The 26062-nt window shown below is 39.4% G+C and overlaps 1 protein-coding gene across 1 annotated transcript in view; it reads right to left on the bottom strand.

Moving 5' to 3' along the window:
- Positions 1 to 4690: 4690 nt before the first annotated feature.
- Positions 4691 to 26062, bottom strand: part of LOC107671266 (uncharacterized) — a 27554-nt gene continuing 6182 nt past the window's right edge. Inside the window, exons 6-7 of the mRNA XM_016464163.1 lie at positions 5138 to 5270; positions 4691 to 5028 (exon numbers count right to left, since the gene is read on the bottom strand). Coding sequence (XP_016319649.1) covers positions 4865 to 5028; positions 5138 to 5270 — 297 coding nt within the window. The 3' untranslated portion in view covers positions 4691 to 4864. The remainder of the gene's footprint in view (positions 5029 to 5137; positions 5271 to 26062) is intronic.

Genomic DNA, 26062 nt, shown 5'->3' with positions numbered 1-26062 from the left:
GCGGTCCGGATGGGTGCCGGGGTGCAGATGCGGTTCGCCTTTTGAATATCAGTTATATAAGTATTTAAGGATAAAAGACTCGAGTTGCTTTTAAAATATTCACGAGTCCTTTTCCTCGAGTCAAGTCTGGAGTCATTTCAGGTCGAGTCTGAGTCAAGTCTGAAGTCTATAAAAATATGACTCGAGCCCGAGTCACTAACTCGAGTGCCCATCTCTGGCCTTCACTGCAAAAAGTTCCTTAGGTGTGGCCAAGGATGCTGAAGTGCTGTATTTGAGCTGTTGCATGTTGAAACATCCACCACGCTTTCTCCATCCTCCATGATTAAACTAAATTGGCGCCAGGTGTCAAGTCTGTCTGATGCAAGTTTTATATGTGCAATTTGATTGGATGGAATCACGGGACTGATTATTCTGCTTAGCCAATCGCCGTTGACAGGAAAAAAATAAACATATAAAGTAGCATCGGCAGGTTGAGGAAAAATAGCGCAGTAAAAGTACCGATACAGCACTAAAAATGTACTCAAGTAAAAGTAAAACTACACTGTTTTTAAACTACTTAATAAAGTACAATTCCTGAGAAAAACTACTCAATTACAGTAACGAGAGTATTTGTAATTCGTTACTTTACACCACTGGAATTCAGCACTTAACTTACAGTGATAAAACTTAACCGATGTAAATATCCAAGAGTAAATAAAAACCTTACATAACCTAAAAATGGAATGATTATAGCTACCAAGACAGTGTTAGCAACCGCAAGAAATCACAAATGCGAGAAAAAAAAAAAAACTTAATATGTTAAGAACATAAATACAGAAACGTAAATTACAACTATGTATTCATTTTTTTATTTCATTTTTTTTATGAAATAAAAAAAAATTCAGTGTGGTACAATTTTTTTCAAGGCACTTCAGTGTCTATAACTTTTTATCTTTTTGAACTCTGGATGATGGATAGTAAAGCCCAAAGGGTCTTTTTTCCAAAGACACCAAAATTGTGTGTGTAGCACACTGTTGTCAGGAACGGTTACCATTTTAAGTTAGGTAGGTCATTTTCATCTGTGAGTCCCAAAATGGGGGGTGCAGGTTAACAGGTTAAGCGTGCAGAACAACCACCCAATAAAGCATTACAATAATCTAACCTTGAAGTCATGAATGAACATTTCTGCATTTGACATTGAGAGCATAGGTCATAATTTAGATATATTTCATGAACGCATGAATTAACATTTCTGCATTTGACATTGAGAGAATAGGTCGTAATTTAGATATATTTTTGAGATGGAAAAATGCAGTTTTACAAATGCTAGAAACGTGGCTTTCTCAGGAAAGATTGCTATCAAATATCACACCTAAGTTCCTAACTGATGATGAAGAATTGACAGAGCAGCCATTAAGTGTTAAACAGTGTTCTAGGTTATTACATGCGGAGGTTTTAGGTCCGATAATTAGCACCTCTGTTTTTTCAGAATTTAGCAGTAAGAAATTACTCCTCATCCAGTTAGGGTTAGGGTTACGACTATACTAGTACTGAGCCTTGAGGTACTCCATACTGCACTTGTGATCGATATGATATCTCGTCATTTACTGCTACGAATCGATGGCGGTCAGATAAGTACGATTTGAACCATGCTACTGCACTTCCATTATTGCCAACAAAGTTTTCTAGTCTTTTCAAAAGAATGTTGTGGTCAATAGTGTCGAACACAGTGCTAAGATCCAATAGCACTAATAGAGAGATACAACCACGATCAGATGATAAGAGCAGGTCATTTGTAACTCTAATGAGAGCAGTCTCAGTACTATGATATGGTCTAAATCTTGACTGGAAATCCTCACAGATCACATTTTTCTCTAAGAAGGAATATAATCATAAGGATACTACCTTTTCTAGTATCTTGGACAGAAAAGGGAGATTCGAGATCGGTCTGTAATTAAGTAGTTATTTGGGGACAAGTTGTGGTTTTTTGATGAGAGGCTTAATAACAGTCAGTTTGAAGGTTTTGGGGACATATCCTAATGACAATGATGAATTAATAATAGTCAGAAGAGGATCTATGACTTCTGGAAGCACCTCTTTTAGGAGCTCAGATGGAATAGGGTCTAACATACATGTTGTTGGTTTAGATGATTTAACAAGTTTATACAATTCTTCCTCTCCTATAGTAGAGAATGAGTGGAATGGCGCGAGAGAGAAAAGAAACGGAGTGAGAAAAAAAAAAGAACTTCCTTTTGCTCAAGCTCAGATTTTTGGATAGGTAGAATGCATTGCTTAACTAACATGGCTTGCACCACATCCAATATTTCTTTCTTAGGAGCAGATGTTAAAACTGTTATTTTGCAAAACCAGCGGTTAAATATACCAACCGTATGACATAAATCCAAAGCTTAAAAAGAAGGTGCATATTTAAACATTTAAATACTGAACTCCATTATCAAATGCTTTTCCTAACCCACATAAAAAAACAACAACTGCCAATCAGAAGATAAATTAATACTCACTTAAATAATCAAAACTCACATAGACAAACAATTACCCATTTATTACACTCTATCTAAGGGATTGAGGGTTCAAGATGTTTATTAAAAGTAATAGGGAAATTTGGAGCAAGGATTTCAGGGTGGCCCAAAGGCCAACATGACAAAAAAAACACTGAAAACAAAATCAATATGAATTTCATAACCAATGAGCCAAAGAAAAAAACAGGGGCTTTCCTCACTACTCATCTTATACAAAATACAAATCAAGATCCTCAAAAATAACGGGGAGGCCACTCTATGCTCCATTTCTCTCATAGATTGCAATAACATTTTTAAAGAAAACATACAAACACACTAAAGTGTTAAAATAATAGCTTTGGTCCGTCGGCTGGAGGAAGCACCCATCGAGCCAACTGACACGCGTCCGACGCTGAAATGAGCCCTCCGTGTGCTGTTAGCGCCACCTCTTAAAGCTGTATGCCAGGGCCCGCATTCACAAAACATCTGAAGGCTAAAAGTAGCTGATAACTCGCCGATTTAGGAGACAATCTTAAAAATAATGTGTCAGTCCTAAATTTAGTCCGACATTTTTGTGAGAGTATTTCACAGTGTTTTAGCTCTAAAACCAGCTCCTAAATCTGTGAAATGTTAGGAGCAGTGAAGAGGAGTCCTAAGTCACTAAGACCAAGCCACAAACTATCCTAAAATGGCTGTTTCCGGCAGCAGAACAGAAACATTTCAGAAAAGTTTGACGATAATGAGCTTTTAAAAAGTTATCGTCTTAATCACAAGGGTATTATGAGTTGTTTTCATTAACAAGTTTGGCAAGAAGTAACAGCTGTTCTTGCGTCCAGTTTGGTTTTCTTTTACGTTAACGCCTTACTATCAACATTGATTATTCTACTCTGTCAATTAAAAGGCTGTTCATATGCATATTCGCTAATTGTTTACGAGGAGCACACATGTAAGAGGCTGACAATTAACTGAACATATACTTGTGTAATTAGTGACTCTTAGCCTGCATTTTAAAACCTTTATTTGAATGTGCATTTTTTTTTCTGAATATGGCATCATATCATGCTCTACAATATTCCTCTGAATAAATCTCTGACAGAGACTACCATCCAATCACTGTGCGCATAGTTAGTAAGCATGCTGACATCATAGCTTAGCTTAAGATTTCTGTCTATTCCTTAGTAAAAGTTTGTCTCAGCAGCTTTGTGAATAGGTTTTAAGAGAAAACTCTCAAAGGGGTCATATGATGTTGCTAAAAAGAACATTATTTTGTTTTCGTCCTCTTTTGGAAGACCAAACAAAGTAGTTTCACTTTCACAACGAAGCACACAGCGCCTTCACGACATGCCGACGGCAGCAATACTACAGCGAGAATAAAAGTTACGCCTTCTTTCTTTGCGTGAACATTTGGGCGGCGTTATGCAAATCTTCCCACATCGTGACGTAGACATGTGGGGGCGTGTTAGAACGAGCCGTTTTAGGTAGACGTGGCTGACTCTTAACTTTTATAAAGAATATCTCTTTGGATTTGAGACTTTAGTCTTTGCAACTTTACAGATCTTCTTTATGCACCAAGAGCTTGTAACACTCCAAAGAGAAAGGAAAAATTGAAATCGCATCATATGACCCCTTTAACTAAAAACTTTTACCTCTATTTAGGAGAACTCTTAGTCGTAAAATAAAATGTTTTGTGAATATGGGCAAAGATCATCCACCCATGCTTACAGGTAGGCACATCAGAATACATATGCAAAGCGAGAGGAGAGAGAGAGAGAGAGAGAGAGAACATAGCAGGTCATAACACCTCATTTGTTGTTTTTACTTTTAGCCTTTATTTTGTCTTCCATTAAAATAATCAAACTCAAATTTTTTCTAACTTTTTATTTATGCAATGATTGCTTTCTTTCTAAGTATAAACAACTAGCGTAATCAGCCAATAATCAGCTCTATCATACAACTCGTATGAAGCTAAAAGACTTCATATATCTACTTAATTTCATAAAATGGATAAAAACTGTCAAAATGATTTATGTAATGTAACTACATATGCATAAAAAACCTACCACTATTGCTAAGATATGTACATTGCATGTAGCTCATTATTTGAATTAAAACAGGGCATCAATACATTAAGCAATATGGATAAAAAAAAATCAATAAAATTAAGAAACTGAACAAATGATGTTCTGTTTTTAATTTTTTATTTTAACTATTACAGTATTACTTTTTTCACTGTAGTTGCACAGAACCTGATTATAATACATTGATAGTTATTGATATCACTATATCAACATGTTAATGCTTCTGGAACAGTAAACAAGTGTCATTTCTGTAGGAAATGGTTTCTGTAATGCCACGGTGTCTACGGTTCATCTGATGTCGGCAGGTCGGAGCTGTCGTTCTCCTTCAGCCAAAAAGATCTGCATTGCCCTGTACAACAGGTGAACCCCTAACTCCCGTTTTCTCCGCACAGGCCAAGTTGACACCACACCATAGTAGTCTCCTCTTTTCTGGTTTGTGAGCATCTTCAGCCCTATTAAAGGATCAAAGGGTGAAGAGCTGACAATGCAGACATTAAGATGGAAATTTGTGCTGCAAAGAACATTTATAAGTATCCAAGCAGCCCAGCTGAGTGTCTTTACCGATGGCATCCACCATACAGGCCTCACGTGTGTAGGCTTCCACTGCAATGACGTTCTGGAAACAGTGCAGGGATATCACTCCATGCCCAGCATTCCAGACCTGCAGGATGTGCTGCACTTTTGAGCAGAGTTTCTGGAGACATAAAGAGAACAATACCATGATTGCATTTATTATTACATCATCATATTAAGAAGCATGAGCGAGAGTGGTGCTAAAAATGACAATGAGATGGAAAGTTTGAATTCTTTACTCCACTACATTTCAGAAAAATATGCAGTTCCTTGTTATTCAGAAGTGAGGAAAGACCGCTCGCAATAATGATCAAATTACTCTTTTGAGTAGATTCTTTTCAAAGAACCAGTTCAAAAACTCCAAACTGGACTCGTTTATTTTCAGCAGTTTTCAAGTTAACATGTGATCCAGTCTCGAGTTGAAAACTCATTGAATTACATTAAACTCAAGAAGTAATATGATACTCGGAGCTGAAGTGTGCGCAGGACCAAAAATAAAACAAATTCTCTCATCATTTACTCATCCTCATGCCGTTCCAAACTAGGGCTGCACGATAAATCACATGCGATATTTAATTTACCGCTGATTACAGACCCGGCTTTACTGATAAGATGCGCGTTAAATATCGCATGCGATTTATCGTGCAGCCCTATTCCAAACCCATAAGAATTTTGTTCATCTTCAAAACACAAATGAAAATATTTAAATGAAACCTTCTGTCGCTTCATTGAAAGCTCATTCTACCAAAATTTTCAAAAACATAAAAACACTGGAAAAGTAATCCACATGAATCAAGCAGTTTAATAGAGTGCATCAAATATAAATAAAATATTTTATTTATATTTTATTATTTTGTCATTTTTTACACTATTTTGGCAATATTTAGATACATTTGTCAAAGACATAGTCATAATCATCTCCTGACTTTAGGAGAGCACATAACCACTCCCTGCTGAGCATCGATGGCTCCTCCGTGGAGATCGTAACGAGCACCAGATTCCTTGGTGTTCATCTGGGCGAGGACCTTCCCTGGTGTCTTAACACCAGCTCCATAGTGAAGAAAATCCATATCTACTTTCTACGCAGGCTGAAGAAAGCCCATAATTCTCATTATTAATTAACTATTAACTATGACTTCTGCCTCAAACTCCTAATTTGCTGCTTATTAATAGTAAGGTGGTTCTTAAGTTTAGGTATGGGGCATGATTCAGGGATCTAAAATATGCTCATGCCGAATAAGGCATTAATATGTGCTTTATAAGTACTAATGAACAGCCAATATGCTAGTAATATGCATGCTAATAAATAACTACTTAATAGTGAATAGTGTTCCCTAATCTAAAGTGCTACCGTTAATTTTTGTCCAGTGATCCCGTTTTATTATTTCTCCTGGGACTCACTTCACTAAGGCCGTACTCACACTAGGCCCGGTTGCCTTGTACCAAACCCGAGAGCGACTGTCTGCATTCTCGGGCCTGGTTCGGATCACCTAGTGTGAGTACACCCTAACTCATCAGTGCATGAGCCAGAGAGGCAACGATGAAGAAGTGCAGGCAGTCTTGTGTTGATGTATTCATCTCAAGTCCATAATAAAGAGAAGGATGAAGGATGTTTTGGCAGCTTGGTCTCAATAAAAGCAGTTTTTGGACTAACGAGGATGTTCTGAACTTCTGAAATCTACAGTGTTTTTACAGTACAATGATCAACAGATCAGGAAATATTTTATTTCTCAGTCATCCACATATGCATAACTACCCCTGCATTACGTGAGACCCTACTACTGACAATAAAAAGAAAGGAAGCGAACAAACGACAAAGTCGAACACACAGAAGGCTCCTCTAATGTTACATCTTCATCTTACCTAAGCATTACAATTAGGCATGTGACGGTATCAGATTTTCATGTTGTGATAATTGCTTAAGCATTTATCACTGTATTCGGTGTAGGAGCCTATTTTTGTTCAGATTCAGTAACCAATGTTATATTATGTGGTGCATTTCAGCTTTGAATATTTTGGTTTGGATTGTTTGCACTTGTAAACTTACTTTATTCATGTGTACAATTTACACAAATATTCTGTATTTTACATTGAAAATGTGTACTATGTTGAAATTGTGTACTGGCTCTTTAAGAATCGCGTCTGTTAAGTCAGGCAGCAGTGCGTTCTTTGGAATACAGCGGAGTCACACAGTTTTCTTTACCGCATTCGTGATATTTAAGATGTATGATTATATTTTGTTTCTTTTATTTCATTTGTTTAATTTGTCTTTTAGTCAAGATTAAAGCAGTATATTGAACTAGAAAAACGGAGTACATGGACTGCTTTATTGGACACAGAGCGAGTAAAACTTAAAGTGAAACTGATGTGGACTCACATTAGTAAAGAAAACTTACTCCTGACGGATAAGGACGTGTTTCACGCGAAGATTTATGCATGTTTTTAGGAACAATGGATCTTCGAGTAAATGCCATGTGGAGTTTCTTTGGAAAATGACGTTCTAGGATTATTTCGTCGGTTATCTACATGCGATCTAATGGCGTTCTTTCTGCAGACAAGATTTCTGATTCTGAGGTAACCTAATAAATAAATAAACAAACGTGGCACTGAATATAAATAATGATTCACTGGTTTAATGCTTGAAATGAGAGAATGGATGATAGCACGAAGACAACGGAGGATGGCATTAGTAGGCCTAATAAAAGGCAGGTAAAAATGACAGAGAAAGCAGATGAAGAAAAATTGCAAAGGCTTGTGCAATCAAGGAAGGCTAAACTAGCTCAGCTCACAAGCAAATCTAAGGAAATTGAACAACATATGGATGATGCTGCACATGTTGACACTGTTCGAACTAAATTAGAAACAGAATACAAAGACTTGTATAAGGATTTCTGTCAGCTCAACCATGCTATTGAGGAGTTTATGTCTGAAGAAGATTATGCAAAGGACCAACATACATGGTTCGAACCAAGAATCTGCTCATGTGAAAAGTTCATTACTGCAGTTAACAAGTGGATGAAACAAGTTGCAGAAAATGCTGAGCAAGCAGTACAGTGTGATCTAGAAATAAATCCTGATGATAGCATTTCTTCTGTGTCAGTGACTTCAAGTAAGAAGCATAAGAAACATGGGTCAGTAGATGGCAGGTCTACAGCTTCCACAACTTCTTCTGCACGTATATCTGCTGAAGCAGAAAGAGCTGCACTACTTGTTAAACATGCTGCACTGAAGAAGAAACAAGATATTGAACGACAAGAGGCTGAACTAAAGGCTAAAAGAGAAGAATTTGAGCTAGAAGTTGCCCTAGCAGGGTCAGATGCAAAGATTACAGTTATAAAGCAGTATGAGAGCTGTCGGTCTTCAGCGGTAAGTCACAAAGAAGTAGATCTGGAATCAGGTAGCATAACACCTCATGAGGATGTGTTTCAATCTCTTAGGCCACAATCAACTAATAACACAGTCCCAAACGAGCCTTATTCAAGTAGAGAGGGAAACGTAGTTGATACTTTATGCAATGCTGTGGAGCGACAAGCCAATATCGCTGAGTGCTTAGTGAAGCATCAAAAAATGTCCATGCTGCCTTCAATTGACATACCCACTTTCAAAGGAGATCCTCTCGATTATAAGCTGTTCATTCGGGCCTTCGAACATGGAGTTGAAGATCGTACTGATAATGATAAGGACTGTTTGTACTTTATGGAACAGTACACGACTGGAAAGCCTAAGGAACTGGTTCGTAGCTGTCTTCATATGAACCCAGCAGAAGGCTATCTAAAGGCAAAGCAACTTCTGAGAGAGCATTTTGGAAACGAGTATCAGATTGCAGTCGCATACATGAACAAAGCTCTACACTGGCCCTCTATCAGACCTGAAGATGGGGAAGCACTTCACTCCTTTTCATTGTTTCTGTCAGGATGCTGCAATGCAATGTCAGATATAAGTTACACGGAAGAGATGGATAACGCAGCAAATTTAAGAGCCATTGTGGGGAAACTTCCATACAAATTAAGAGAAAAATGGCGATCGGTGGCATGTAGAAAACAAGAGAATGAAAATGTTTGAGTGAAGTTCAAAGATTTAGTTGATTTCATTAACAAGCAAGCAAGGACTCTTCATCCACAGTTTGGAGACAAAGGAAAGTTCAACAACTAAAGGACAAGCTAAGTTACATGCAGAATCAAGCACTTATAAAAAGGCTGTAACAAAAAGGGTCTTCACGACTAGTGCTGTACCGATTGACAAAAAGGCTGAAGACTATGACAAACTTTCAGTTCAAAGATTGCAAAATACACATGCCAACAGCCAGAAGAAATCATGTGTCTTTTGTAAAGGACAGCAGCATTACCTGGAATTGTGTAAAAGGTTGAGAAGCAAGACACATCAGGAGAAAATTGACTTTTTGCGTAGCAAAGGCTTGTGTTTCGGCTGTTTAAAGCATGGTCACATGAGCAAACAATGCAAGGATAGAATGAGCTGCAGTGAATGCTCTTTGCCTCATCCAACCATACTGCATATGAAGCCAAAGGAAACTGCATGTCTTCCAGAAGACAAACCAGATAGCTGTGACAGACAGTCTGTTACAAGTGCACTAGTCTGTGCAGAAAAGGACAGGAATGGAGACAAGGATACCTGTGAGAATGAGTGTACTTTGTCAATTGTTCCTGTTCAAGTTAAGACTACGAACGGTACACATCTGGTCAAAATGTACGCCTTTCTTGACCCAGGTAGTTCCGACACTTTCTGTACAGAAGTGTTGATGTCTGAACGGATGGAAGAAAGACTGATATACTGCTGAGAACAGTGGGAGATGAAAAACAAGTCAAAACTCACATAGTGTCTGGGTTGGAGATTAGTAGTCTAGATGGTGATCAATTCGTCCAACTTCCTGACGTATCTACACAGAAAACAATTTCAGTTCACAAGGGCAACATTCCACAGCAAAAGGATTTGGAAAGATGGCCGTATCTTAAGGAGGTTAGTCTCCCTAGCATCAAAGCAGAAATTAGATTGCTAATAGGAGCTAATGTGCCTAAAGTCATGGAGCCTTGGCAAGTTATTAGTAGTAAAGACAATGGACCTTTTGCTGTAAGAACTAAGTTGGGCTGGACAGTCAATGGACCCCTTAGGAACAGTAATGATGTCACAAGAAAAGGAAGGTGTGTTCCAGTGTCTGTGAATCGCATATCGGTAGCCAGATTAGAAGACTTGTGGCAACAGCAATTCAAGCAGGATTTCCCTGAAGCAGAAAAAGTGGATGATCAAATTGAAATGTCAAAAGAAGACCACCAGTTTATGAAAATGATGTCTGAGTCAGCTAAACTAGTAGATGGTAATTACAGCTTGTGCCTGCCTTTGAAGAACAAGACTATTCAGATGCCAAATAACCGTGTGGTGGCTGAACAACGGGCTCTGAATTTGAAAAGATAATTAATCAGAAATCCAGAGTTCCATACTGAGTATACATCTTTCATGAACAATCTCATCCGAAATGACTATGCTGTTGAGCTGACAGAAGACAATCACAAACATACAGATGGTAAGATATGGTACATACCTCATCATGGTGTGTACCATCCCGTCAAACATAAACTGAGAGTCGTTTTTGATTGCGGGGCATCTTATCACGGGATGTCATTGAACCATCAACTTTTACAAGGCCCCAACCTCGCAAGTAGTCTTGTTGGTGTCATTACAAGATTCAGACACGAAAGAATCGCCTTTATGGCAGATGTGGAAGCTATGTTCCACCAAGTTCGCGTCCAAGAGGAGGATTCAGATCTTCTTAGGTTCCTGTGGTGGCCTCACGGAGATTATAATGGAGACTTGGTGGAACATAAAAAGGTTGTACACTTATTTGGTGCTACTTCTTCGCCCAGCTTGGCCAGCTATGCTTTGAGGAGTGTGCAGAGGATCATAGCACATTATTCAAACCTGATGTTGTTCTTCGAAATTTTTATGTTGATGACTGTTTAAAGTCCACAGCCACTGAGACACAAGCCATAGAGCTGTATCATGGTCTACGAGCAATATGTTTCAAAGGAGGTTTTAGCTTGGTCAAGTGGACAAGCAACAGTCGTGCTGTGCTAGCAGCTATCCCTGAAAATGAACGGGCTGATGAAGTGAAAAACTTGGATCTTGATCAGCAAATACTGCCAATGGAAAGAGCATTGGGCATCCACTGGGATGTTGAGTCAGACACATTTCAATTCAAAATAGTCATTAAAGATCGTCCACTCACTCGAAGAGGACTGCTCTCGATCGTCAGCTCTATCTACGACCCCTTGGGGTTTCTTGCACCTGTAGTTTTACCAGCAAAGATGATCCTGCAAGATTTATGTAGACTGAAAATAGGATGGGACGATGATCTGCCAGAGCAAGTAAAACAAAAGTGGACAGAATGGCTCAATGGACTTCATCAGCTTGAAGAGTTCAAGGTGAGCAGATGCATTAAGCCAGCAGATTTTGGAGAAGCTGTTGTGGCACAGCTACATCACTTTGCTGATGCGAGTGAAGATGCGTATGGTACAGCAAGCTATCTTCTTTTACGTAATCAACAGGATCAGGTGCACTGTGCATTGATTATGGGGAAGGCTAGAGTTGCCCCTCTAAAAAGGCCTACAATTCCACGAATGGAACTGACAGCTGCGACAGTTGCCACAAAAATGGATCTGATGTTAAAAAGAGAACTACAGCTGGAACTTAAACCTTCAGTCTACTGGACAGACAGCACAGCTGTGCTTAAATACCTCAGAAATGAAAGCACAAGATTCAGAACATTTGTGGCGAACAGAGTCACAACAATTCCAAAGGGCTCGAACATCGAACAGTGGAACCACGTTGATACCGCATCAAATCCAGCAAATTGTGCCTCAAGAGGGCAGAAAGTCAATACTTTCCTGCAAAATGAAAAATGGATCTCAGGCCCAGAATTTCTTTACCAATTCCCAAACGAGTGGCCAAAGAACATGGATCAAATGATGATATCTGCAGATGATCCAGAGATCAAGAGGTCAGTGTTGGTCAACTCAATACAGACCCAACACAGTAACAATTCAGTTAGACAACTGATGAATCATTTCTCCTCTTGGATAAAGCTTCAGTGCATCGTAGCGTGGATTCTAAAGTTTAAATCTATGCTGCTGGAACTTGTACAAAAGAGAAAGATTCTTACTGCCACAGAGACTCCCACTAATTCAACTAGAGTGGACAAAAGGATGACGGACATCAAAGCTAAATGGAAAGGAAGTCACATTTCAGTTGAGGATTTGAAGGATGCTGAGCTTGAAATAGTGAAGTACTGTCAAAGAGAGAAGTTTGCTGAGGAGATATCAGCTTTGCAAAGTGGACAAGCCATAAAAAAGGCAGTTCGATCTACAGGTTAAACCCTCAGTTGCACAATGAAGTTTTACATGTCGGTGGAAGACTTAGCAATGCTGCTATGCCGGAAGAAGTCAAGTGGCCTATGATTATTCCGAAGGATCTTCATGTCACCAACTTGCTCCTCCAGAATGTTCATGAGAAAACAGGACACGGTGGCAGAAATCACATGAATTCTACACTACAACAGAAATACTGGATACCAGGTGCCAAATCTGCAATCAGAAAAATGCTTGCAAGATGTGTTATTTGTCATCGTTTACATACCCCCACAGGAAAACAAATAATGGCAGATTTACCATCAGACAGGGTGTCACCAGATGATCCACCTTTTACAAGAGTAGGTGTAGATTACTTTGGACCATTCATGGTTAAACATGGAAGGAGCCTTGTCAAGAAATATGGAGTTATCTTCACTTGCTTGGCAATTCGTGCAGTGCACATCGAGGTTGCTTCTTCGTTAGACACTGATTCCTGTCTAAATGCTATTCGTTGGTTTATAGTAGGGCTGAACAATTAATTGCATTTGCGATAATATCGAGATATGAAATAACGCGATTTTTCAATCGCAGAGGCTACGATTACACAGTCACGTGACGCGAGAGTAAAGAGGTGTGTTCCACTTGAAGATCAATCGGTGTATGACATCAAAGTACGGCGAGAGAAAGCATAAGGAGACGTCCGCGCTCTCTTATAGCTATTACAGTGACTTTGAATTACCTAAAGTAGTGTGGTAAAGCAACAGATTTGTTTTTATATTTCTGCAATCTACTTTAGTTTGTGTGATTTGTTACTGACTTTCATATTAATGTTTACACCAGGCTTATTTAAACATAATTATTACATGCTTACAAGGTTGGAAGTTCAACAAATCAGTCAATATACTGTGATTGTAGTTGTTAAATAAAAATGTCATTCATATCAATTCATGCATCACCTAATTTCATCGTAGCATATAGGCTTGGCCTACAGAAAAGAACATTTATGTTTAATCTATCTAATAGTGTGTTGGTCATACTATACAATGATTCATAGCTTGTCTTTGTTGAATAATACAGAACATAAAGAGCTTTAAAAAAATAATTGCATATTAAATCGCAATCGCAATATTGGTAAAAAAAATCGCAATTAGATTATTTTCCAAAATCGTTCAGCCCTAGTTTATAGCCAGAAGGGGACAAGTGAAAGTTCTCAGGTCAGACAATGGGACCAATTTTGTAGCTGCGGAGCGCGAGTTGAGACAATCCATTGAAAAATGGAACAACCAGAAGATTCAGGACCATCTCAGTCAACAAGGAATGAAGTGGGTTTTCAATCCTCCCACTGGGTCTCATCATGGCGGGGCATGGGAGGGTCATTACACTCTCTACGCTTCCTCCCTCGGAGGAGGACCATGAGTTGAATTTACTCAATTCAATTTACTTCATTTACATTGAGCATTCCACCCTGTTTAGGCAGTTGGAACAACTCTTTGTTTGCTTCGGTGGCCGCACCAAAGGGCATCCAGTCACGAAGCAGAGCCTTTCCCAGTGGATAGTTGATGCTATTACGCTAGCTTACTTCTCCTTAGGCATGCAATGCCCCATTGGAATACGAGCCCACTACACCAGACGTGTTGCCTCTTCTTGGGCTTGGTCTAGAGATGTGTCTATCGCAGAAATCTGTGCAGCGGCCGGCTGGGCCTCGCCGTCCACATTTGTTAGGTTTTACAACCTGGATGTTCCTGCCTTACAGGGCTAGCTCTGAGCAGGGTTTGGCAGTAACCATTTGAAACATTTAAATCCTGTTCAGAAACAGAAAGTAGTGCAGCTGCTTTGTTTACGGGGTTACTGGGGTAACGGCTGCATTTCTGCTGTTCCATCAGCGCCATCTGCTGTCAGAGAGTGAATGTGCGCTTTCATTCGGCGCGTTTCCTTCACTCGCTCCGCCTGCGCTTCTCATCTGTGTTGGGCTTGTCTTTGACGCAGCATACAGTGGTGTTGTGCATTTTAATCATGTAATGCGAAAAGTATTCTTAAAATGCATTCAAAAAATCTGAATAATTTGTAATAAATATTCACGGCATTTTGAAGAGTCCACGATAACAATATCGTGCATGTTCATTATCGTGATATTAGACTTTAGTGCTGTTTTTGACACTATACAGTAGTCAACATTTGAAGTGGATCAAAACCGTTCATCAAAGTTTTCCTAAAACCAAAACAATACCCATTCTTGTCTTAGGACAACTTTGATAAACTTTTTTTGATCCACTTCAAATGTTGACTACTGTAGACCAGTGGTTCTCAACATTTTTTGGTTGAGTTAGCTACTCTGGGTCGTAGTTTGCTGTTATAATACCCAGGCGGCGGTTGGATGTTTTGACCTGCCGTTCAGTTTGTATTTCAAGCAGTGCTGTGACAAAGGACTTGCATGGCTCAGAAACAATCTATTAATATGAGAAGGCAATTTTTTAAGCTAAATAAATACACTGGAATGAATGATTCACTGAAAACTGGTCATAAATCTGTTCTTTCTGCCATCTCTGATGCAATCGGCCAGGTTTTCTCTGCATTAGTCTTAGACTGACCATTTAAATGCATTCGGCATGATTTTTGACTGGAGCGAGGAAACATTCAGGAGTGCAGAAAATGATTGTCAATGCTGTCAGACTTGGGCTAATTGTAGTGTTCCAATAAGCCACATTAAAACTATTCTTCTAGTATTGAGTATTTATTTTTCATTTAATATAAGTTCTGAACAGAACAGAAGATATTTCAAAACATAGGCTACTGAAATACTTTAGCCACAAATTTCGTCATGGAGCAAAGGCGGAGCAGTGTTTCTGATCAGTTGAGTGAGGAGTGCAGCGAGGAATGGGAAATGGTGAACCCAGAGCGGAGTTGGAGAAGAGTGATTATTGAATGCTTGGAGCGCGAAGGAGAAATTGTTGCCGTTCCACTCCGCTCACATACTCTGGTCCTCTCACATCAAAATCCACCCACATATTTCTTTAGAGCTGTTTTGGACTTTCACTTGTAAATGGTGCTTGATCTTTGCATTTTTCTCTCCTGATTCAGACGAGACGTTTTCAGTGGAGGAAGCATTATTATAGAGCATGGACTCATATTTTAGTTAGCTGCAAACTGTTTCAGACGCTTCAGTAAGGTTTGATGAACTGGCTCAACTCATTCACTAAAAAGAACCAGTTGAAAAGAATGATTTGTTTGTGAACCCGACATCACTCCAGACCATTTGTCTGGATTACAGGTAATGATGTTGTGAATGATGTTCAGTTTCTTGCATAGACCGATCGTTTTGCTTCATAAAACCTCAATATATTGTCAGGAGATGATCCCACGGGGATTAATGTTGTGTTCCTTGATATGCTTTTTTTTTAAATTCTCAAATATGGGCAGCACCTAACTTGCATTTTTTGAATCCCCAAGGATCACGGTTTCATCTAAAAATCTTCTTTACTGTTCTACTGAAGAAAAAAAAGTCACCAACACTCTGGATGACCTGAGTGTGAGTAAATTAATAGCAAATGTTCATTTTTGGGTGAACTATCCCTTTAATGCAATAAAAGTGAATACACCTGCGATCATTGACACACAAGTTAGAAAACCAATGATCATTGAAATAAAATTAAGTACATCTGCGATTTCAAATGCATGAACGTGGTTATAAAATTACCTTTGAATACCAGAACTTTCTCCGTTTTGGACAAATGGGATGTATTTATCTGCATGTCTCTTATTGTGAGACTTCACAAAGAGGAGAAAAGATACGGAAAGTTTGGTGACCAACTAAAAATCAGTGGAAACACAGTTGCAGCAGAAATCGGGAAATCAGAATATGAGCCATAGCACCACTAATTAGAGCTGCAGTGACTGTCCTCTTAAAGTGCCACTACTGAGAGTGCACTACTTGCACAATCTATCTCTGGAAAACAGACAGGCAAGTGAAAGAAGCCTGAATATTGGAAGCATATCTTTGGTCAGATGAATTTGTGTGGCTCAGGTGGGGTCCAGCATGTTTGGCATGAATCTGGTCTGGACTACCACAGTAGATGCATAGTCCTGAAAGTGAAGCCCAGAGGTTAGAGTGTAGTGATATGGGGCTACATAAGTGCAAAAGCACTTATTGGTATTCAGAAGATATTTATAGATGGCACCATGAATGCCTGTGGATGTGCCAAAATACTACTTGAAAAGATGACTCCCAGTCTCCAGAAGCTTGGCAGAAGAGGAATATTCCATGATAGTGATCCAAAGCACACTGCCAAAATCAAGCAAGAGTTTCTAAAGAAGTAAAAAAAAAGTGAAAACTACGCTTATCAAACACAAACCCTCCAGCAAAGAGCAGTTGAAAAAAAATTATTTGAAGAATAGCAGAATATCACTCCAGAAATGTATTCAACACTAGTATAATCCATGCTGAGGAGGACTGAGTCTAGCATCAAAAATAAAGGTGGACATGCAAAGCAGTGTTTTCCCATACATTGATTTATTTGTGGCAGCTCTTTGTGATGGCGAACAAATTAAAACATGAGGTTGTTTTTCAATACATGTTCCTCTGTGCTGTAAATGATACAAGAAAAGTCTTAATTATAATTTCAAAAGGTCTTACATTTGGGGACGGAAAAACAAGAATCACGATATGGGTTAATGTGACGATTACGGCTATCATTTCATTGAATAAATATTTGTGCTGCACGTTTTAAGTCAAAACGCGGTGCGGGTGTTTTTATATCAATGTATCTCTGAAGGGAACCATCCAGGGTCGGAAATTAATGAGGGCTTGTGGCAAAAATGCCACCAAAATGAACAAACATGCCCCATAAATTCAAGACAAAGGGACAAAAATGCCTCTGCACAATTAAACAATGTATTATGACGTTCGCAATTAACATGAAATGTGAAAATGAATGAAAAGTGTCAATTCGCTAAATTACATTTAGATTAGCTCACACTGCATCAGATTGCTTTTGCGTGCCGTTTTGTGCAGTGTTGTGCCTTATAACCAATCAAAAGCGTTTCTGTTGAACTTCGGAATGCACTGGCCAATCAGAGGCACTTAGATTAGACACGGCTGAAAACGCTAGAGCTGTGTGGAGTGGGCACGCTTGCAAATTCCCTTATCATAAACTACACAGTGCAGATACAAAATAAAACATTCATTCTGTAGATTCAGTGATTATACCGCAGGTTTTTGCATAACTTGTGCTAGACTAGACTAACGTCATAGACCGACAAATTTGTCTATGAAGCCAAAATGTGTTGTGCCCAAAACGCAGACACAAAACAAAAACGTTTTTATATTGTTTTCTATATCGATATTAATAATCAGCCCGTGATGATCCCCAATGTGAAAATCGACCCATATTTTATGAAGCAAACATGCAATTGTAAATGTGAACTGGTGGATCAATAAGAAGCTAATATGACTTCAAAAATCTAAAGAGTTAAGACACAAATATACATTTATATGTTTTAAATTAACATCATAATATAATAATTGATCCTTTTGACTCATCCCTTTTCTTGGCAGGTCAGGCCACACACAGCATTTAAGAGCAAAGTCCTTACAGTTCAACTTAGAAGTAATGCAGTTACTGTGAGATGTAAAATTTTGAATCGTATGACATTTAAGTGATATTGCACAGGGGACTACTCACTTCTTTTGTATATTAGGCTTGCCATGGTATAAGGTAATACAGGTTATGAGGGAAGATACCGTATCTATGAAATATGAAATTTTCTATCAGTTAAATTAAAAAATATTTTGAGTAAAACTTGACAACAACAACAGCTGGTATATTTATATACTAACAAACAGAATACTCTTAAATAATGTATATTTGCCGTAAACATCATGCTTTTCTTGCCTCTTCTCATATGTACATGTACTTTTCATTCATGAAGCATGTTCAACATGGACGTGTAAGCTGTTGCAGTGTTAACAAATAACAACAGAGTGAAAATATCCTGCATCTCAGGCTAACGCGAAAAACAGCACGTATTATAAATTTCTATACATAGCTTAAGATCTCATATATACTTCCTGGAGAGGGAGATAAATGCAAAGTTTTACCTGTATCTATGCATCTCTACTAAAAGTGAAGCTGTACATTTAACTGCTTTTAAAACATAAAAAAAATGTACTTTTCAGTTGTGAAACGATTTTATAACAAGTTTCTGTGTGCGTTTCTGTCTGTTTTTCAGTGAGTTTTTTTCAATTTCATTTTAATTTTAGTTAAAATAAAATATCTGCCTTACAGATATGTACAGTTATGGCCAAAAGTTTTGGCAGTGACATAAACTTTGTGTTTTGCAAAGTTTGCTGCTTAAGCTGTTGTGGTGTTCATTCACATTGTTTCTAGATTATTATGTAGAGTGATCAGATGCATTTTAAAATATAGCTGCAAGCAGCAATTACGGTGCCAAGCACTTCAGAAGCAAGCATCAGACCAACTGCAGAGATGAGTAATTGAAGCAATTTTAAGATGATTTTAGTCAAAATGGCTGAAAAATCATAAATACAACCACTAGTAATATGATTTAATGGCTTATCACGTTTTACCAATAGGTGGCGCTGTTATCAAATCAATGTGGTGTGTTCTGTGTGAGTTGACAATGGCACACACAAAGTTTGGTGTCAATATGTCAAAGCTTTGCAGAGATACAGCCTCAGATGCAGTTTGGCATCATTCCAGCAAATTCGTTGATGCGATAACCGTTTCGTATATCGGCACGAAATCCATAACTTTTTGCCAGCATGGTCTGAAGATGATCAAAGTTGGTGAAAATCGGAAGGAGGAGTTCGAAAAAAAAAAAGGCTTTTAAAGAAAATCAAAATGGCGGACAGGAAGTTTGGTTGACTATGGCAACATTGGTATCACTGTTCTCCGCATGACCCAAGGATTTGATGGTCTATTAATACCAGTCTCATTACAATAGGCAAAATTCACAGAAAGCTATTAGCATTTATTTGAAATTTCATTATAACTTTTGACCACAAGGTGGCACTGTTCCAAAACGTTTTGAGTACTTTCAGGTTATGGTCTCGATGGTACATACAAAGTTTCGTAATGGTACACCAATGCATTCGTAAAATATAGCATTTTATATCATAATACTTTATTGTAGTCAATGGCAATTTCATGTTTTGTACAATTATAGCGCCACCAAGAGGCACAATCCCACCAAATTTTGTATGTGTCCTTAGAGTGTGCCCATACATTTGTGTGTCAAATTTGGTGAAAATATCTCATTTTTGTTTTGCCATTTTTATATCTGAGAAGAGAAAAAATGACTGATGGCCGACTTTGCATTTTTTTCCCACTTACTATCAACATTTTGACAATTGGGCATTAGCGTATAGCCGGCATGCTATGTTTTCGAATTCCTTATGGTGGTTTCGTGCCGATCAGAGTAACGGTTTCTAAGTGTTAGGATTGAGTTGTGTTGGTTTGGGTATCTCGCCGAGCCCACTTGATCAATGCAATCCTCCATCCACGGGAGTGGAAAAGCGTCAGGTTTGGTGATTTTATTAATTTTTCTATAGTCCATACAAAACCTGAACGTTCCATCCGGTTTTCTAACCAGCAAACACGGCGAAGCCCAACTCGAACAAGACGGTTTTGCAATGTTATTTTTCAGCATATACTGAATCTCTGACTCCAACTTTAGACGTTTTTCAAAAGGGACACGATAAAAGCGCTGGCGTATAGGTGAAGCATCACCCACGTTCACGTCGTGCTCTATTAAATGAGTTTGTGATGGAACGTCTCCAAACAATGATGGAAACTCGTGTATCAACTGTGACAACTCTGCTCGCTGCAAAACAGATAAATGGGACAACAACCTCTCCAGATCTTTCAAAGTCTCAGAATTTTTTAATTGAGGTTGCATTACAGCATCGTCTAGAACCTTAACCCCTTCCTTCTCTCCCAGTAAAGATTGACCTGACCCTTCAGTCACCGGACTGACCACAGCAGATGATTTAACATCAGTTTGTTGACAATCACGGGAGAAAAAAGGCTTCAATAAATTTACATGACAAATTTGGGTTATTTTCTTTCTGTCTGGAGTTGCGATTTCATTATTAAGATCGGACAGTGCACGCACAACAGTATATGGTCCCACAAATTTCGCGCAGAACGGAGAGCCCACTAAAGGCAGCAATGCCAAAACCTGATCCCCAGGATTAAATACGCGCTGTTCAGACTGGCAATCAAACAAATTTTCATCTTTATGTGCGCCTTTTCCAAATTTTTCCGTGCTGCTTGACCAGCTAAAAATAAGCGTCTTCTAAAACCGTTTACATATTCAAGCAGACTTTTTGGTGGCTGTTTACCTTTTAACTGATCACCCACAACGGCAAGCGGACCGCGCAGCTTATGCCCAAAAACTAGTTCATTGGGAGTAAAACCCAAACTAGACTGCATTTCCTCCCTTGCGGCCAACAAAAGCCATGGAATTCCTTCCTCCCAGTCTCGATTTAATTCAACGCAATACGCACGTAAAAGAGACTTAAGCGTTTGGTGAAACCATTCCAGTGCTCCTTTGACTCTGAGGATGATGTGCGCTGGAACGGTGATGCTGAACTCCCAACTGCTTTAAAATTTCCACGAACATGTTAGACGTGAAATTCGTTCCCTGGTCACTTTGAATGACCTTAGGGATACCGAAGATTGAAATGAATTGAGACAGGGCTTTTACAACGGACCGAGTATTGATGTTACAACACATCGCATAAGCCGCTGGGTACCGAGTACTTTGACACATTACAGTCAAGAGAAATTTAATTTTCGGTATCCCTAAGGTCATTCAAAGTGTGTTCGTGGAAATTTTAAAGCAGTTGGGAGTTCAGCATCACCGTTCCAGCGCATATCATCCTCAGAGTCAGGAAGCGGACCTCCCTTGCGGCCAACAAAAGCCATGGAATTCCTTCCTCCCAGTCTCGATTTAATTCAACGCAATACGCACGTAAAAGAGACTTAAGCGTTTGGTGAAACCATTCCAGCGCTTCCTGACTCTGAGGATGATATGCGCTGGAACGGTGATGCTGAACTCCCAACTGCTTTAAAATTTCCACGAACACACTTTGAATGACCTTAGGGATACCGAAAATTAAATTTCTCTTGACTGTAATGTGTCAAAGTACTCGGTACCCAGCGGCTTATGCGATGTGTTGTAACATCAATACTCGGTCCGTTGTAAAAGCCCTGTCTCAATTCATTTCAATTTTCGGTATCCCTAAGGTCATTCAAAGTGACCAGGGAGCGAATTTCACCTCTAACATGTTTTCGGAAATTTTGAAGCAGTTGGGAGTTCAGCATCACCTTTCCAGCTCATACCATCCTCAAGAGTCAGGGAGCGCTGGAACGATTTCACCAAACGCTTAAGTCTCTTTTACGTGCGTATTGCGTTGAATTAAATCGAGACTGGGAGGAAGGAATTCCATGGCTTTTGTTGGCCGCAAGGGAGGTCACGCAGTCTAGTTTGGGTTTTACTCCCAATGAACTAGTTTTTGGGCATAAGGTGCGCGGTCCGCTTGCCGTTGTGGGTGATCAGTTAAAAGGTAAACAGCCACCAAAAAGTCTGCTTGAATATGTAAACGGTTTTAGAAGATGCTTGCTTTTAGCTGGTCAAGCAGCACGGAAAAATTTGGAAAAGGCACAGATAAAGATGAAAAAGTTGTTTGATCGCCAGTCTGAACAGCGCGTATTTAATCCTGGGGATCAGGTTTTGGCATTGCTGCCTTTAGTGGGCTCTCCGTTCTGCGCGAAATTTGTGGGACCATATACTGTTGTGCGTGCACTGTCCGATCTTAATAATGAAATCGCAACTCCAGACAGAAAGAAAATAACCCAAATTTGTCATGTAAATTTATTGAAGCCTTTTTTCTCCCGTGATTGTCAACAAACTGATGTTAAATCATCTGCGGTGGTCAGTCCGGTGACTGAAGGGCCGGGTCAATCTTCGGTGGGAGAGAAGGAAGGGGTTAAGGTTCTAGACGATGCTGTAATGCAACCTCGATTAAAAAATTCTGAGACTTTGAGAGATTTGGAGAGGTTGTTGTCCCATTTATCTGTTTTGCAGCGAGCAGAGTTGTCACAGTTGATACACGAGTTTCCATCATTGTTTGGAGACGTTCCACCACAAACTCATTTAATAGAGCACGACGTGAACGTGGGTGATGCTTCACCTATACGCCAGCGCTTTTATCGTGTCCCTTTTGAAAAACGTCTAAAGTTGGAGTCAGAGATTCAGTATATGCTGAAAAATAACATTGCAAAACCGTCTTGTTCGAGTTGGGCTTCGCCGTGTTTGCTGGTTAGAAAACCGGATGGAACGTTTAGGTTTTGTACGGACTATAGAAAAATTTATAAAATCACCAAACCTGACGCTTTTCCACTCCCGAGGATGGAGGATTGCGTTGATCAAGTGGGCTCGGCGAGATATGTCAGTAAATTCGATTTACTTAAAGGGTACTGGCAGGTGCCTTTGACACCTCGAGCACAGGAAATCACTGCTTTTATAACTTCTTCGGGGCTGTACTCTTATTCTGTTATGAGCTTCGGGTTACGCAACGCTCCAGCGACATTTCAAAGATTAATGAATCGTGTAGTCTCTGATTTAGAAAGCTGCGTGGTTTATTTGGACGACGTTATAGTTTTCAGCGATAGCTGGGATCAGCATGTGACACGGGTACAAGAATTATTTTGGCATCCAGTGGAGGCTAATTTAACCGTGAATTTATCTAAATGTGATTTTGCACGGGCAACGGTTTCTTACTTGAGAAAGGAGGTGGGCCAAGGTATGGTGCGCCCTTTGCGAGCTAAGGTGAGCGCAATAGAGAATTTCCCTACTCCTCGTACTAAAAAAAGAGCTCATGAGGTTTATTTGGATGGCTAGTTACTATCGCAATTTTTGCCCCAATTTTTCATCAGTCATTTATCCATTGACTAATCTTTTAAAGAACTCCGCTAAATTTGAGTGGACCCCCATTGTCAAAAGGCATTTGAGAATGTGAAGTTGCTGTTGACTGCTGCTCCTGTATTAGCAGCGCCCCACAGTGGTCTTCCGTTTGAGATTCAAGTTGACGCAAGTCAAGTGGGAGCAGGAGCGGTTCTTCTCTAGACTCATTTTGGTGGTATTAGTCATCCAGTTAGTTATTTATCACGCAAGTTTAATTCCTATCAATTGAATTATTCTGTTATTGAGAAGGAAACGCTGGCGTTGATCTGGGCACTTCAACACTTTGATGTGTATGTGGGGGGATGGTCCTCAGTTGTTATCTATTCGGATCACAATCCTTTGACATTTCTTCACACATTACAGAGTCCGAGCCAATGCTTAATGAGATGGATACTTTTCTTACAGCCTTATAACTTGTCGATTAAACACATTAAGGGAGTTGAGAATGTTTTAGAAGACACCCTGTCACGTGCCCCCGTGGTGGAGTGAGGAGATGGTGTTTCTGTCTCCAATTGATGTGAGTTGACCTACCTCTAAGTATATAAGTCATTATTATTATTAGGGATGCAACGATACCACTTTTTCCAGTACTCGCCCGATACCGATACTTTTATTTTTGGTACTTGCCAATACCGAGTACCGATACCAATATTTTCATTGCATTTGTACATTTTTTAAATATTGGGTATAGAAACCAAAAGGGTATGTATAATGTTAGTTGGTTAACTTCATTTATCAAATAGATACAGTCAAACCTAAATGTATTCAGACACCTTCAACATTTATCACATTATCACAGTTTATTCGCTATAGTTTAGAAAATGGTAATAAAATATGACAAGAACTCAAGAGTTACACTGTGTCAGAACAAATTCATCTTGATAATGTTAGATAATTTTGATAGAAAGGTATGTAATAGATTACAATCAACCAAAATAATTCAGACAGCTGTTATTATGACAGTATTTACACAACTATGAATACTCTGTCGGGCAAACCTTAGCCTCAATGACAGCCTGTAGTCTCCTGGGCATGCTGTCATCCAGCTTCATGAAAACCTCAACTTCAGTTTTTTTCCCAGACTCGGTCTGAATAATTTTTGGACCCAAATTTGTATCAGTTTTACTGGTAGTCCACTGTATGAAGAATTTTTGGGTATGATTTGTCACAGTTTAGTTTATTTTGCTATCCTCACTTACATAAATGAACTATAGTGTCCTGCACCCACTAGTAAAAAAATATCAAAAATTATATCTGGTCTCTGAATCATTTTTGGTTTCACTGTATATCCTTCGGTTATTTTCACACTTAATTATGCCCTTAACGAGTACGAGTACAGGAGACCAGTATCGGGCCCGATACCAGCATCGGTATCGGTGCATCCCTAATTATTATTATTAGTTTTGATGTGGGATTTTTTTTTTAAGGGGGGTGTGTTATGATTGAGTTGTGTTGGTTTGGGTGTTTTGGTCTCTTTTTCTCTGTGGCAGGTTCTGTGATTGGAGTGTGACTGGAGCGCACCTGATGCTCGTCATAGCTGTTATTTAAACCTGGTGCAAGAGTTCGTCAGGGCGGCTGCTCTTCTGTTGCTCGAGCAGTTTGTCAGAGCCGCACTCCAATTTTGTGGCGTTATGTTTTGTTTTGCATCCATTCACTAGTGCTGACCACACTTCACTTTATGCATCCATTCACCTGCATTTCATACTGATTGTTATTACCGACAGGCCGACTGACTTTTGTGATTGTTGTTTTTGGTTATATTTTGTTGTAATAAATATTATGTTTTAAGTTATTCAGCCGTGTCGTCTCCCTTAATGTTACATCTTTGAGCCAGATGTGCAGCCATCATCGCTTGCTTTGCATCAAAATGGCCTCACATGCAAGGAAATTGCTACAAAAATATTGCACCTGAAAAGAACCATTTACCGGATCAACAAGAACTTCAAGGAAAGAGGTTTGACTGCAGTGAAGAAGTCTTCAGGACGTGCCAGGACCGTCTCCTCCTGAGGATTCTCTGATGATGCTCCCTTCCGACTGTTTGGGACATCTGGAAAATCGATTGTTCAGAGAAGAAAAGGTGAACGCTACCATGAGTCCTGTGTTGTTCCAACAGTGAAGCATCCTGAGACCATCCATGTGTGGGGTTGCTTTTCAACCAAGGGAGTGGGCTTTCTCATAATTCTGCCCAAAAACACCGCCATGAATAAAGAATGGTATCAAAACATCCTGCAAGAGCAACTTCTTCCAATGATCTATGAGCAATTTGGTGATGATCAGTGCATCTTCCAGCCTGATGGAGCACCATGTCACAAAGCAAGAGTGATAAAGAAGTGGCTCAAAGATCATTACACTGACATTTTGGATCTGAGGCCAGGCAACTCCCCGGATCTCAATCCCATAGAGATCCTGTGGTCAGTCCTCAAAAGGCGAGTGGACAAGCAGAAGCCCACAAAGTGTGATCAACTCCGAGAACTAATAAAGCAAGAATGGATCGCCATCAGTCAGGATTTGGCCCAGAAGCTAATATCCAGCATGCCAGAGCGAATTGCAGAGGTTATGAAGAACAAGG

Source organism: Sinocyclocheilus anshuiensis, unplaced genomic scaffold (assembly GCF_001515605.1).
Source record: "Sinocyclocheilus anshuiensis isolate Anshui unplaced genomic scaffold, SAMN03320099.WGS_v1.1 scaffold3409, whole genome shotgun sequence".
NCBI classification, from domain to species: domain Eukaryota; kingdom Metazoa; phylum Chordata; class Actinopteri; order Cypriniformes; family Cyprinidae; genus Sinocyclocheilus; species Sinocyclocheilus anshuiensis.
The sequence above is the reverse complement of the archived record's forward strand: the minus strand, read 5'-3'. Positions and strand labels throughout refer to the sequence as shown.